Source organism: Opisthocomus hoazin, chromosome 15 (assembly GCF_030867145.1).
Source record: "Opisthocomus hoazin isolate bOpiHoa1 chromosome 15, bOpiHoa1.hap1, whole genome shotgun sequence".
Classification (NCBI taxonomy): domain Eukaryota; kingdom Metazoa; phylum Chordata; class Aves; order Opisthocomiformes; family Opisthocomidae; genus Opisthocomus; species Opisthocomus hoazin.
In genome coordinates this window covers 19493370-19504772 of record NC_134428.1, presented here as the reverse complement: position 1 = coordinate 19504772, position 11403 = coordinate 19493370, and the positions used below count along the sequence as shown (strand labels likewise).

Genomic DNA, 11403 nt, shown 5'->3' with positions numbered 1-11403 from the left:
ACTGATGCCTGGGGTTGTTCCTCCCCATGTGCAGGACCCTGCATTTGCCTTTGTTGAACCTCATCAGGTTCCTCTCTGCCCAACTTTCCAGCCTGTCCAGGTCACGCTGAATGGCAGCACAGCCTGCTGGTGTATCTACCACTCCTCCCAGTTTGGTGTCATCAGCAAACTTGCTGAGGGTACACTCTAACTCTTCATCCAGGTCATTGATGAAGAAGTTGAACAAGGCTGGGCCCAGTACTGACCCCTGGGGGACACCACTAGTTACCGGCCTCCAACTAGACTCAGCGCCGCTGATGACAACCCTCTGAGTTCTGCCATTCAGCCAGTTCTCAATCCACCTCACCGACCACTCATCCAGCCCATACTTCCTGAGCTTCCCTAGGACGATATTATGGGAGACTGTGTCGAAAGCCTTGCTGAAGTCTAGGTAGATAACATCTATGGCTCTCCCTTCATCTACCCGGCCAGTCATGTCATCGTAGAAAGCTATCAGATTGGTCAAGCATGATTTCCCCTTGGTGAATCCACGCTGACTACTCCTGATAACCTTCTTTTCTTCCACTTGCTTGTTGATGACCTCCAGGATAAGCTGCTCCATCACCTTTCCCGGGATGGAGGTGAGGCTCACCGGCCTGTAGTTCCCTGGGTCCTCCTTCTTGCCCTTGTTGAAGACTGGAGTGACACTGGCCTTTCTCCAGTCCTCCGGCACCTCTCCTGTCCTCCAGGACCTCTCAAAGAAGATGGAGAGTGGCTCAGCAATGACATCCGCCAGCTCCCTCAGCACTCGTGGGTGCATTCCATCGGGGCCCATGGATTTGTGGACGTCCAGATCGCTTAAGCGATCCCTCACACAGTCCTCCTCGACCAAGGGAAAGTCATCCTCTCTGTAGGCTTCCTCTCTTACCTCCGGGGCCTGGGATTCCTGAGGGCCTGCCTTGGCACTGAAGACTGAAGCAAAGAAGGCATTCAGTAGCTCTGCCTTCTCTGCATCCTCTCAACAGCATCTTGTCAGTTTGGAGGCAGCAGAGAAGAACAGACCGCACAGTGAAGGGCTCCGGAGCGAGTGATCGCACCGGGGAAACCTTTTCTCAGCGGCACAACAGCCGAGACAGCCGCCTGGCGAGAGAGAGCGTGCCCCCCCAAACCCCCCTCCCCCAAAGAAGAGCAGGGTCAAGAGTGACGGCGGCACCCTCCCCCCTCACAAAAGCAGCCCCGAGGGAGCACGAGCGACCCGCAGTGCGGCCACTAGGACAGGCAAACAGGGCCTGCCACGGCAGTTGGCACGGCAGCTGGCGCAGGCAGGGCCCCGAGGCTCGGCCAGCTACCAGGGTAAATTCAGCCGGTGGTCATCACTCGCTCAGCTGGTAGCTAGGGTCTCCACTCGCCTGAAAGCCGTCACCAGGCGGAATACGGCGACCCAGACAGAGCTCCCGCATAAACAGGCAGCTGTGCAGGTCTCTGGCTGCAGGGAGTGCCCGAGCCTGTCACTGGTATGGGAGGGCAGCAGGCAGAACGCCTGCGTGCGCTGTGACCAGGTGGATGATCTGCTCGTCCTGGTGGCAGAGCTCAAAGAGGAGGCAGAAAGGTTCAGGAGCATCAGGGAGTGCGAGGGGGAAATAGACTGGTGGAGCCATGCCCTGCCACCCCCGAAACAAGCGCACAGGATGGATGTTCCGCAAGAAGCAGAAGATCCCCTGCCCTCTCGCCACCAGGCTGAAGGAGAGCACCTGAGAGACAGCGGGGAATGGAAACGGGTCCCTGCTCGGGGCGGCAGGCGAATCCCCTCCTGGCCTCCCTCTCCACACCAGGTGCCCTGACGCAATAGGTATGAGGCAATGGAACCGGAGGGGCAGGCAAATGACGAGGCGGACGAAGGCCCACGCACGGGCTTGCCCAGACCTAGGCAGTCAGCCCCACGCATCACGACTGCCTCCACGAAGAAAAAGGCAAGATTCCAGTCTTCTAGGCTTTCCGGCATATACAAAAATCGAGAACAAAATGCACAACCGTAAAACCAGTCCAAGCTGAAGTGCTGGAGATTATTCGGCAAGTTTCCCATGCACTCTGAACCGATATAGGCAGGTATATTCCGGATGTCCCCAGTTAGAAAACACTCTCAGTTCCACTATTTGGAATGCGTTTTCACTTTTCTCCTGCAGAAGGAAAAAACAAACACACAAACCAGAGTTCGGTTTGGAGTATAAACAGGTGCAACTGAAGGCGCTTTCCTTCATTCCTGCAACTACCAACTTTGATTAATAACTGAGTGATGCCTTGGGAACCTTCTGCCACTTGGAACAGAACCTTCTTTGCCTTACAACCGGTTTGTTGGGGTTTTTTTTGTGAAGGGAGTCAGAAGCAGCATGAAGCAGACTCCTCATACGTTCGGTATCTTCACACCACTTGTGTCCACCTGGCACAAAACTTTCCTCCCCTCTAAACTATCCGAACCTTAGGTTTTGAGGCAGATCAGTAGCTACTTTCCACCTCAGTTTCTACAGTGCCCAACAGAGAATGAAGCCTTTTTCCTTCACTGCTCATTGTGCACTACCCTAGAAAATATGCGTGTGCTTCTTCTGACACTTGAAATCTTCTCATCCAGACTTACCATCACTGGAAAGGTCTGCAGTGGTTCTCCGTCTTGGTCGTAGACATACTGTCCTAGAAGCTTGCCGCCTTCTTGATATTCATTATCTAGACCCTACAACAACAGGAGAAAGACGTTTGCTTCCATCACATTTCAAGTCAAACCAAAGCCAGAAGCATGCCTACCTAACTGCCTGTCAACGCAAGTCTCTGAAACCGAGGTCAGAATACTTCCCGTGGAACTTCATGCTTCTTCAGCCACAGCTCTGCATTTGACTTTCCTGAACTGCAAAGAGCTGTGCTATGTTTGTATGTTGCTGTTTTCATGGTCAAACCCCATCATTTCCATGGCACAACCAAGATCGCAGTGGACAATGTAAACTGCTCAGGACAAACAAGAATGAGAAAACAGCAACATCACAAACAAGACGGAAGCCAAGATTCAGATGCTTGCAGACGGCGGCTTCAGCATTTAATGGAGCTAGACAAATGTTCTCAGGGATCACAGCTACACTCTGATGTAGCCTGTGGTCTTCTGTTCTGCAGTCCTGCCTAAGCAGCTGTGGTGCTAGTTAAAATCAATTTAAAACACACTGAAGGCACATCACAGACAAGATGCAAAGCCAACACTGGGGAGGGAGAGGGTAAGCAGTAGGAGTGGTGGAAGGATGGAACAGTTCCAGTGCCTGAAAGAACGATACCAAATCAAAAACAGTCACCTCCCTCCAAAAATATTTACTACTGTATAAAGCAGGAAAAAAAGAAACAGCTCCCTCAAAATTAGCTGCAACACTTCTTATTCCTAATCTCAAAGCTGATTACAAAAACAGCAATTTTAAAAGCAAGCAGTTTCTCTCCTTAGCTGTCCTCCCTTCAGTCCTTATTTTCCAAGATCTGCGCCACAAATATTCTTTATGCATACAAATATCCTCTGAAGTTCACAGACAGACTTACATATACTGCAAAGCTCCTCAGAGCACTGGAGATCTCTCCTGTTGCTGAAAGTGCTTTTGGGATGTGTTCCAACGTAAAGGCAGTCGGATAGATCTTCCTTGAAAGTCGAACTACGAGATACCCCTGTGATCCTTTGAAAGCCCAGCAGTTTCCTGGATACACGTCCGGCTAGACAGGAGGAAAGGGGAGAGAACAGGATGGAACACAACAGCAACAACAAAACCTGCAGCCACAAGCATTTTGCCAGAAAGAGTTGTGGCGAATTCTGAATTATTAGGGACAGTCTTAGAGAGTAAGTGGCAGAATATAATCTATTTGGTAGCATCCTTCAGGGAGACAGCACATCCACCCAAACAGCCAGCAGCGTTTTGAAGATCCGCCTGGAGACTACTTCACAACAGGAACCTTCCCAGTGCTCACACTCTGCAGAAGTCCAGTGTACCACCCAAGCCTCCTAGCAGGGTCTTTGTTTTGCTAGAAGACGACTTGAGCAGTGCCCAGGAACTACCAGAAGAATGGCACTCTTGGGAACATCGTTCAAAGGACCCGTGCCCCACAGTGTGTTGCAGACAGAAACATCCAGCATCCAAGAAACAATCCAAACCCCTCAGCACAAAATAACATTGCTGAATTTCTTCACTCGGCCTTTAATTACCTGAATCACCACCCTTGGAGGCTGAGAGAGGTACCACAGAGGAATTCCAAAGAGGCTGATCACTGCTGTTTTGCTGTCATAGGTTTCAGAACAGCGAGCACTCAGAATGCTGCCACCTTAAAAAAGAGGTATCAGGTTAGCCGAAATAATTACTCATTTCTTCCTGAAGACTTTTCAGCCAGAGATTTGTACAAAGCTTCGTGAACATACCAGTTCTTTTCCTCAAAACCAACTAGTAAAGATACTGTTCAAGTCTAGTCATTGGCTGGGGATACAATGCTTCTATCAAGTACAGTGTTCTTTTCAGCATGTTCAAGGTTTTTCACCTCAGAGGGCTAAAACATACACATTTTCCCTAGCGAGTTCAGTGGTGCGTACACCCCACGCAAGCAGATCTTTCGACATTTTTAGTAGATACTATAAAATAACACGAATCGTGAAAGTGGAGTTTCCTCCACTATTTACCTCCAGATTCCAAGGCGAAATCCACCATACCAGTCTTGTCTTGAGAGAAAAGTTTCAGGGCATTGTTTACAATAGTCTGGACTTGCTACAGATATACACACAGAAGGGGAGAAAGGGAAGAATTTAATAATATCAACTGATAAAGTAATTGATCTATACACATCTGTATACATGTAGAATAAGCATCTTTTTGAGATGCTGCACTCCATCGCAAGTCTTTGAAAGCCTCTCTCAAGACAGAGGCCATTTTTAGTGCATGGTTTTTTGGCTTAAAATACAAATTCATACTGCATATTGACTGGTGCTTTCTTCAAAGGTTGCATTCTTTCCCCCACCTTCCCCAGACCCTGAGCTGCATTGCTTTGGTATAGCTGTTTTTTTGGGAATTCTGCAATTTTCAAGATAGCATACTTTGGAAAAAAAAAAACAACATTCGCAACAGGCAACAAGCAATGCTGTAAGCGTACGCTTCATCAAGCATTTTCTGTAGTTCTCCCCATTTCAATTCATGTTCTAAACATCTCTTCAAGTCACTGACATTTATATTGACTGCGATGCTCCAAAAAATGCCTAGAAAAGGACTCCTGACGGTTTTAGTTGAACTTGCGAGAACTTCAACTCACTCACCGCTTCTGTGATTCCACGAACCCCTGCATTAGTCACAGCCTTTGTTACTACTGCAGATGTTAGCTTTTGGCTTGTCACAGACATATGGAGAGCGATCTTCTGGAGGATCTGCAACTCTAGATCCCGCAGAAAAGGCTGCAAATCACTTTTGCTCACAAAATTGGACGCAAGCCTGAATCAAATGGCTAGCAATCTGCATTACTAAAACAGGATACGTCGATCACCACCCAAAAGCACCAACAACTGACTATCTTACCTTTTGCTCCAGTCTCACATCTTGAGGATGTTGACCCATCATATTTCGTATTAGCGTCAATGTTTCGCTTTTGTCACTTTTCTGGGCAACCTGATCTTGAAGGTTCTGGAGTAGAAGCATCACTTTGCTATATTTTTCATCAAGGTGATGGTATCTCTCAGACAGAAAGGCCATTTGCTTTTCCAGCTCACTTTCACGACCAGAAGCAAAGATGTCGATGGAATCCTAAGGTATACAGAATATTTTTTTAATATATGTAAAGATCAAGACATTTATTCACATTAGCCTTGTGTGTCAAGTAGTTCTTGCCAAATATTGAAGGCATGGCAGTTAAGAAGTCTTCCAAGATACCAGAGTTCTTCCCTAGACTGTTCTCCCTTACCTCTGGAGGTTGCACAGAGTGCAAAGAATCAGCCTGCGGTTCACGAACACGGAGAGAGTCCTCTGTTCTCTGTATTCTATCAATTTTGATCCAGTTCAACAAAGGTAATAGTGAGAAGCAGCCATCAAACCCCCAGAACCATATACCTAGATCACAAACAAAAGGCAAAAAGGGTGTTCAAGAGAATTCCCCCTGAAGACTGCTTAGATCTACAGGTCGTCTTCCTACTTCGTGACACAAGCTACCTTAAGTTTGCAAGCTAGACGTCACACAGCGCACACTACTCCAGTCTAAACAAAAATCAGTATGAGCCAGCTGTCAAACTGTGAAGTCAAGCACTCAAGCACATTGGGGAACATCCATCAGTACCGCTCACACCGTTGTATGGCAGGCAGCTTGCGCTTATGTCTCATGGTATATCCTCAATCTCATACTACTGCGTCCCTGGGACCTAGATCTCATTTACCAATTAAGACAGGCCATGCTCACTGAAGGCAGATGTAAAAAACTGCTTTTTATCTCCATGGAAAATATCTTGCCCTGTACCCTACGTACTACATACCACATTGTTCCCACGGAAGCCCAAGTTTCTTCCAACTTTTGTTAGATATTAGGCAATCTCGCAGTTCACAAACATGACGCTTGTTTTTGCACTGTCTTAGCAAGAAGTAGCAGCACTTTCTACACAGGGTAGGGAAGTTCTTCCTTTCTTATTCTCCCTAGTACAGAGGATTTTCAATCCTGACTGTAAGTTTCTGCGAAGCTTCATCTTCTCCCCAGAGTAGTTTCTAAAGTTTTTAGGACATGCGAAGACATGAACCTGCTTTTCAGAAACAGCCCACCACTTTCAGCAAGTGTTCGAAACTGAGTTTGTTTATTTCAAAGAAGACAGCTGGCCTGGAATACTGTCAACTAACCAGTCTAAACAGCAGTATTTTAAGCAACTCAAGGATGGTCCAGAGCAAGGGAAAGACTTCGGATGAGTTGCTCAAAGAACCTAACCCCACTTTTACGGAGATTAACAACAATCAAAGCAATCGGTACACAACCTGCTCTTTGTGACCTCACTGATATTCTTATCAAGGGAGGTGAAGAAAAAAGGACTTCAGTGCATTTATGCACCCACTCTCACTTTCTAAAGAGCTCTACGAAATTAAATTGAGGGTATTCCTTTCACGGCAAGGGGAAGGCTACTGACTTGTCAGTACTTTGAAAGCTTGAATTGCTGCCCTAGTCACAAACAAACTTGCTCTTTTTTGCTTCTGCGTCTTCTTCACAAACCGAGAGCTCAACTAAAAACGCTCTCTTGGAACGGCTGCAGTAAGCATACACCGGTCTGTAGTATAACTAAGCGATTCACGTACCTAGTAGAAACAGGAGCGGCAGAAGAAACAGGAACAGCTTGTAGGTCTTTGGAAGGCATCTAGAGAAAGAGAGAGGAAAGTTCACATGAAACAACACATTTCTCCTCTTGTATTGTTTTATAACTGGGTAAATCATTTGCTCACAAAACACTTTTCTCAAAGGATACGCACCTCTTTAGAAGAAACACCTTGAGAAAAGACATCAGAGTAGCAAGTTGATACCATCCAGTTCTGAGTAACCTGTACATGCCAGAAGCTGCCCTCCCTAGAAGACAAAAAGTGGTAGCGCGAAATGTCATTACTGCGGCACGTGTTCAAAGGAACCAAGCAGAGGGACATGCAACTGTGGCCAAGAATGCTTTGCAGAGCAGAGAAATGCGTGAGCACAGCCAACGCATACATTTTTAGATTAGCAGATATGTCTGGCTTCATCTGAGGGACTGTAGATCTAGCAACCCAGTATTTTGCAAAGCATCTTGGTGACTGAAGTGTCTCAAATCATTTTCCTTTGCTGAATAAAGGGCACTCCACAGATTCTTGATGCCGCTGTCATTCAAGCTAGCGAACGCTCATCTCACAGGGAAGATGCTATCCCTCTAGAAGACTCCTGGAAAAACTGACTCTCACTAGAACAAAAATAAAATGTTAAAACCCCTTTATTCAAATCTTCTGCACACCAATACCTCATACCTTGCTTTCTTTTCAAGGCAGCTTTTCAACCTGTCAAGTGTACCAACTGCCCCAAAGTGGAATCAATTAACAATATGACTTCTTCTTTCTAACATACAAGGTGTATGCTGTCCCTACACCTTGTTTTTCCTAATAGGTAAGCAGTGTGCCAAGCTTGTACGAAAGCCTCTAGTGCATTGCTATCAGTATCGCCATCGCTAGTCACCATGGAATAAAATGCACTCGGAAAGAAAATGAAACCATAGTTAAATTTAGGGTTGCCTTCACCATCAAGACCTTCAAGGGGGAAAAAAAAAAAAAATTGGTCCCAAAAGTAAGGAAGCGCCACAATCAACTACGATATCTGACAAGAACTCCAAGTAAAAGTCCCACTAAAAGTCCCACTGATTTTAATACTGCAAAGAAAAGCCACTTTATGATTGGTATTGAATGCATTTTGCAGTCCACTACATGAACAGAAACAGATCCATACATTCAGACGTCAATGTAGTAGGGTAACAGACAGTGAAAAGCATTCTGCCACGGGAGCAGCAAACTAAATATGAATGACAACTGCACCTTTTCTTACCTCCCATCTGACTTGAAAGCAGCTAATTACAAGCTTATGCCGTTTCTGTTGCTTGGTAACTACTTCGGTACTACCGTATTTTAAGATTCTGTTTGAAGAGCCAGGTATTTGAAAGTTTCGAACACATTCTACTGAGATTGAAACAACTCCAGGGCACAGGCACACTGACTGGAAACAAATAGTCATTGACGGTTGGACTTGATGATCTTAGAGGTCTTTTCCAACGTACGATTCTATGATTCTATGATATAGTCATTTGTTGATCTTCTCCTACACAACACCTGGAGTATTGTCTACGTAAAGTATTCTCCTCTTCAACGAAAAAAGTAGGTTCCAGAAAAGCATACTTGTACCTCCTTGCAAAAACAAACCAGCCAGCCACAGACAAAAACCCCCTCAGGAAACACTGCAGTGCCACGAATTTGAAACTGTCAGGTGAAGGTATGTTAAGTTGAAACACACTTCTGGCTACGCACAAACAAGAGAAAGCTTTTCCTTTGGCTTTGCAAAGACAAGCTACGTGTTTACCATTCTTCAAATACAGTACTCTATGCACAGATGACAACAGAGAATTACATCTATACAATCTACGGTGCTGCATCACATATACGTTTGCCTGGCACATTCACTTGACTGTGCAACGCGTCCTGATGCTGACCACACCAGTAAATCAAGTTTACTCACTGGACTGTGAATTTCCAGCAGGCAGACATCTAAAACAAAAGAGTGAGTACGTGCACACGTCTGAGGGCAGAACGGAAACATGGATGGGGAAAGAGGGAAGATGAGGACACACGTTCATACACGCCAACCCAGAAGCAACTTCCCCACTTGAAGACACTTCAAGACCTCCCTACTTTAGCTACACTAGTTTAACTACCAGGAGTTTAAAAAAAAACAAGTGTTTTTAAAAGATTTCTTCATCTCTCAATCATTACAAATCTTTAACTCTGAACAAATCAAAAAATGGTTTTGTCTTTCATCCCTTTCTCTCTGGTTTATCCTACAGAGGCAAGTTTACAGGCAGACAAGCTTCCCATCATTACCCCAGGAACTCTACTCCGCACTTCGACATTTGATTCTCTCAGAACCCCCAGGAAAACTTACAATCAAGGCAAATCAGCAACACAAGGCAATCACTAACAGATTAAACAGAGGAATCGGCAGGAAAGAAACGTACTAAAACAGAAGTTTAGCCTCAAGCAGAAGCCTCATACTTACACTCGAAGGAAACACTGCTGCGTAGCTGAGCCGAGCTCCTTGCTACAGGGCACTGCGCAGCAGAAGACCAGCTTCTAGAACCACCCAGCATTGTGACCCAAGAATCTAAACGCTCCGGTGCTTTTCTCCAGTGTTCTAGGCTAGCTTTCTTAAGGCGTCTGTCCCTTCTTGGGCCACAGGGATGTACAGAGATGTCACACGTTATTTCCAACGTTCCTGGGGCTTTTGTTTCTAAAAAAATAATAAAAAAAAAGAGCTGAGCACAATATTGTCAATGAAAGCAGCTCCTTCTCCCCAAAATCCTAAACAAAAACACAAGCGTTAAAGACCCCAGAACATTACAAAGTAATAATGTCATTTGTATTGTAGAATCACGGGATCATTTAGGTTGGAAAAGACCTTGAAGATCATCAAGTCCAACCATGAACATAACACCGCCAAGTCTACCACTAAACCATGTCCCTGAGCACCACATCTACAAGTCTTTTAAATACCTCCAGGGATGGCGACTCAGCCGCTTCCCTGGGCAGCCTGTGCCAATGCTTGACAACCCTTTCAGTGAAGATATCTATCCCAGTATCTCCTCTAAACCTCCCCTGGCACAATCTGACAGGAAAAATTGTTCTAAGCATGCCCACAAAGTTATCAGGAACCCACTATTCTCTAATCGAGTTGTCCCCCAGTCCATTGCTATGACGAAGGTAACCCTTAGCCATCTGGGAGGGCATACAAAAAGCATTTCAGGTTGCACAGTGACTGTTGTTACCAGTCTCCAACTCAAAGCACATCTGAGCAACGTCAAAGCGAGTGCAAAAGTCACCTCACCTAAAGGTCCTCTGCTACTTTTGCATCCGATTTCTCCAGACTCCAAACCCAGCACGGACACATCAGCAGCACTGTTTTGCTACAAAACAGACAGATGCTGCTAGTGATGAACATATCGGTACAGAAAAGAAAACATCAACCAGAATTTTGTAGATTTAGTCTTTTCATCAACATCTACAGCTAAGGCACAGTACCAAGTCTCAACATTCCCTTACACAAAAGTTATAGTCATTTGATGGCATCAGAAGAGAAGCTTCCAGGAAAGCAAAACAGATGTGGTTACGCTGGGTGCGTGGGAAGGCTCTGGAAGGCCGGGGGGGGAGGGGCAGGGCGGCGGGCCGGGCCCCACCTGAGGAAGAGCGTCCGGTACATCTGGTGCGCCTCGTAGCAGTCGCCCTTCTCGACGCTGGCGCGCAGCTTGCCCTCCACGCGCTGCACGCCGCCGCGGTTCCTGCCGCCGCCTTTGACGGCTTCCTGCTCCGCCGCCATCATCGCGGCCGCCATCGACGCAGCTGAGGGAAGGGGGCTCAGAGAGCGGAATGAACCCAAGCCCCAACATCTCAGGCACGAACTGGGGAGAGGGTATTGCAGACCGCTGAGACCCAGCCGGGGGGAGAGAGGAAGGGGGAGAAGGCATTTGGCAACAAAGCCCCTGCGTCTGCCCCTCGGGCAAGGGGCACTCCTTGGGTTTTACTGGCGTAGCGATTGCAGCAGGTGATCAAAAATACAGGAAAGAAACTTTGATTTCTTCTTTCAAGCATTACGCGCGCTTTCAAAAATTAAAACTCTTTTCTTTAAACATCTCAC

General features: G+C 46.5%; 1 protein-coding gene across 1 annotated transcript; it reads right to left on the bottom strand.

The window, feature by feature from the left end:
• Positions 1–2042: 2042 nt before the first annotated feature.
• Positions 2043–11100, bottom strand: LOC142363196 (SUN domain-containing protein 1-like). Its single transcript, XM_075436070.1, has 11 exons — positions 10946–11100; positions 10429–10487; positions 9180–9263; positions 8143–8258; positions 7175–7275; positions 5291–5462; positions 4664–4748; positions 4199–4314; positions 3544–3711; positions 2612–2704; positions 2043–2156 (listed from the first exon to the last, which is right to left on the bottom strand). The coding sequence occupies exons 1-11, from the start codon at positions 11098–11100 to the stop codon at positions 2043–2045; spliced, it is 1263 nt and encodes a 420-aa protein (XP_075292185.1).
• Positions 11101–11403: the final 303 nt, after the last annotated feature.

What these genes read in the sequence shown, in the direction of transcription:
- LOC142363196 (XM_075436070.1), bottom strand. Translation starts at nt 11,100, where the DNA reads ATGGCGGCCGCGATGATGGCGGCGGAGCAGGAAGCCGTCAAAGGCGGC. An exon ending in TTCGTGGAATCACAGAAGCG is followed by an intron (nt 4,749 to 5,290) that starts GTGAGTGAGTTG and finishes GTATATCTGTAG; the next exon opens with CAAGTCCAGACTATTGTAAA. An exon ending in TGAGGAGCTTTGCAGTATAT is followed by an intron (nt 2,705 to 3,543) that starts GTAAGTCTGTCT and finishes CTGTTGTTGTAG; the next exon opens with GGTCTAGATAATGAATATCA.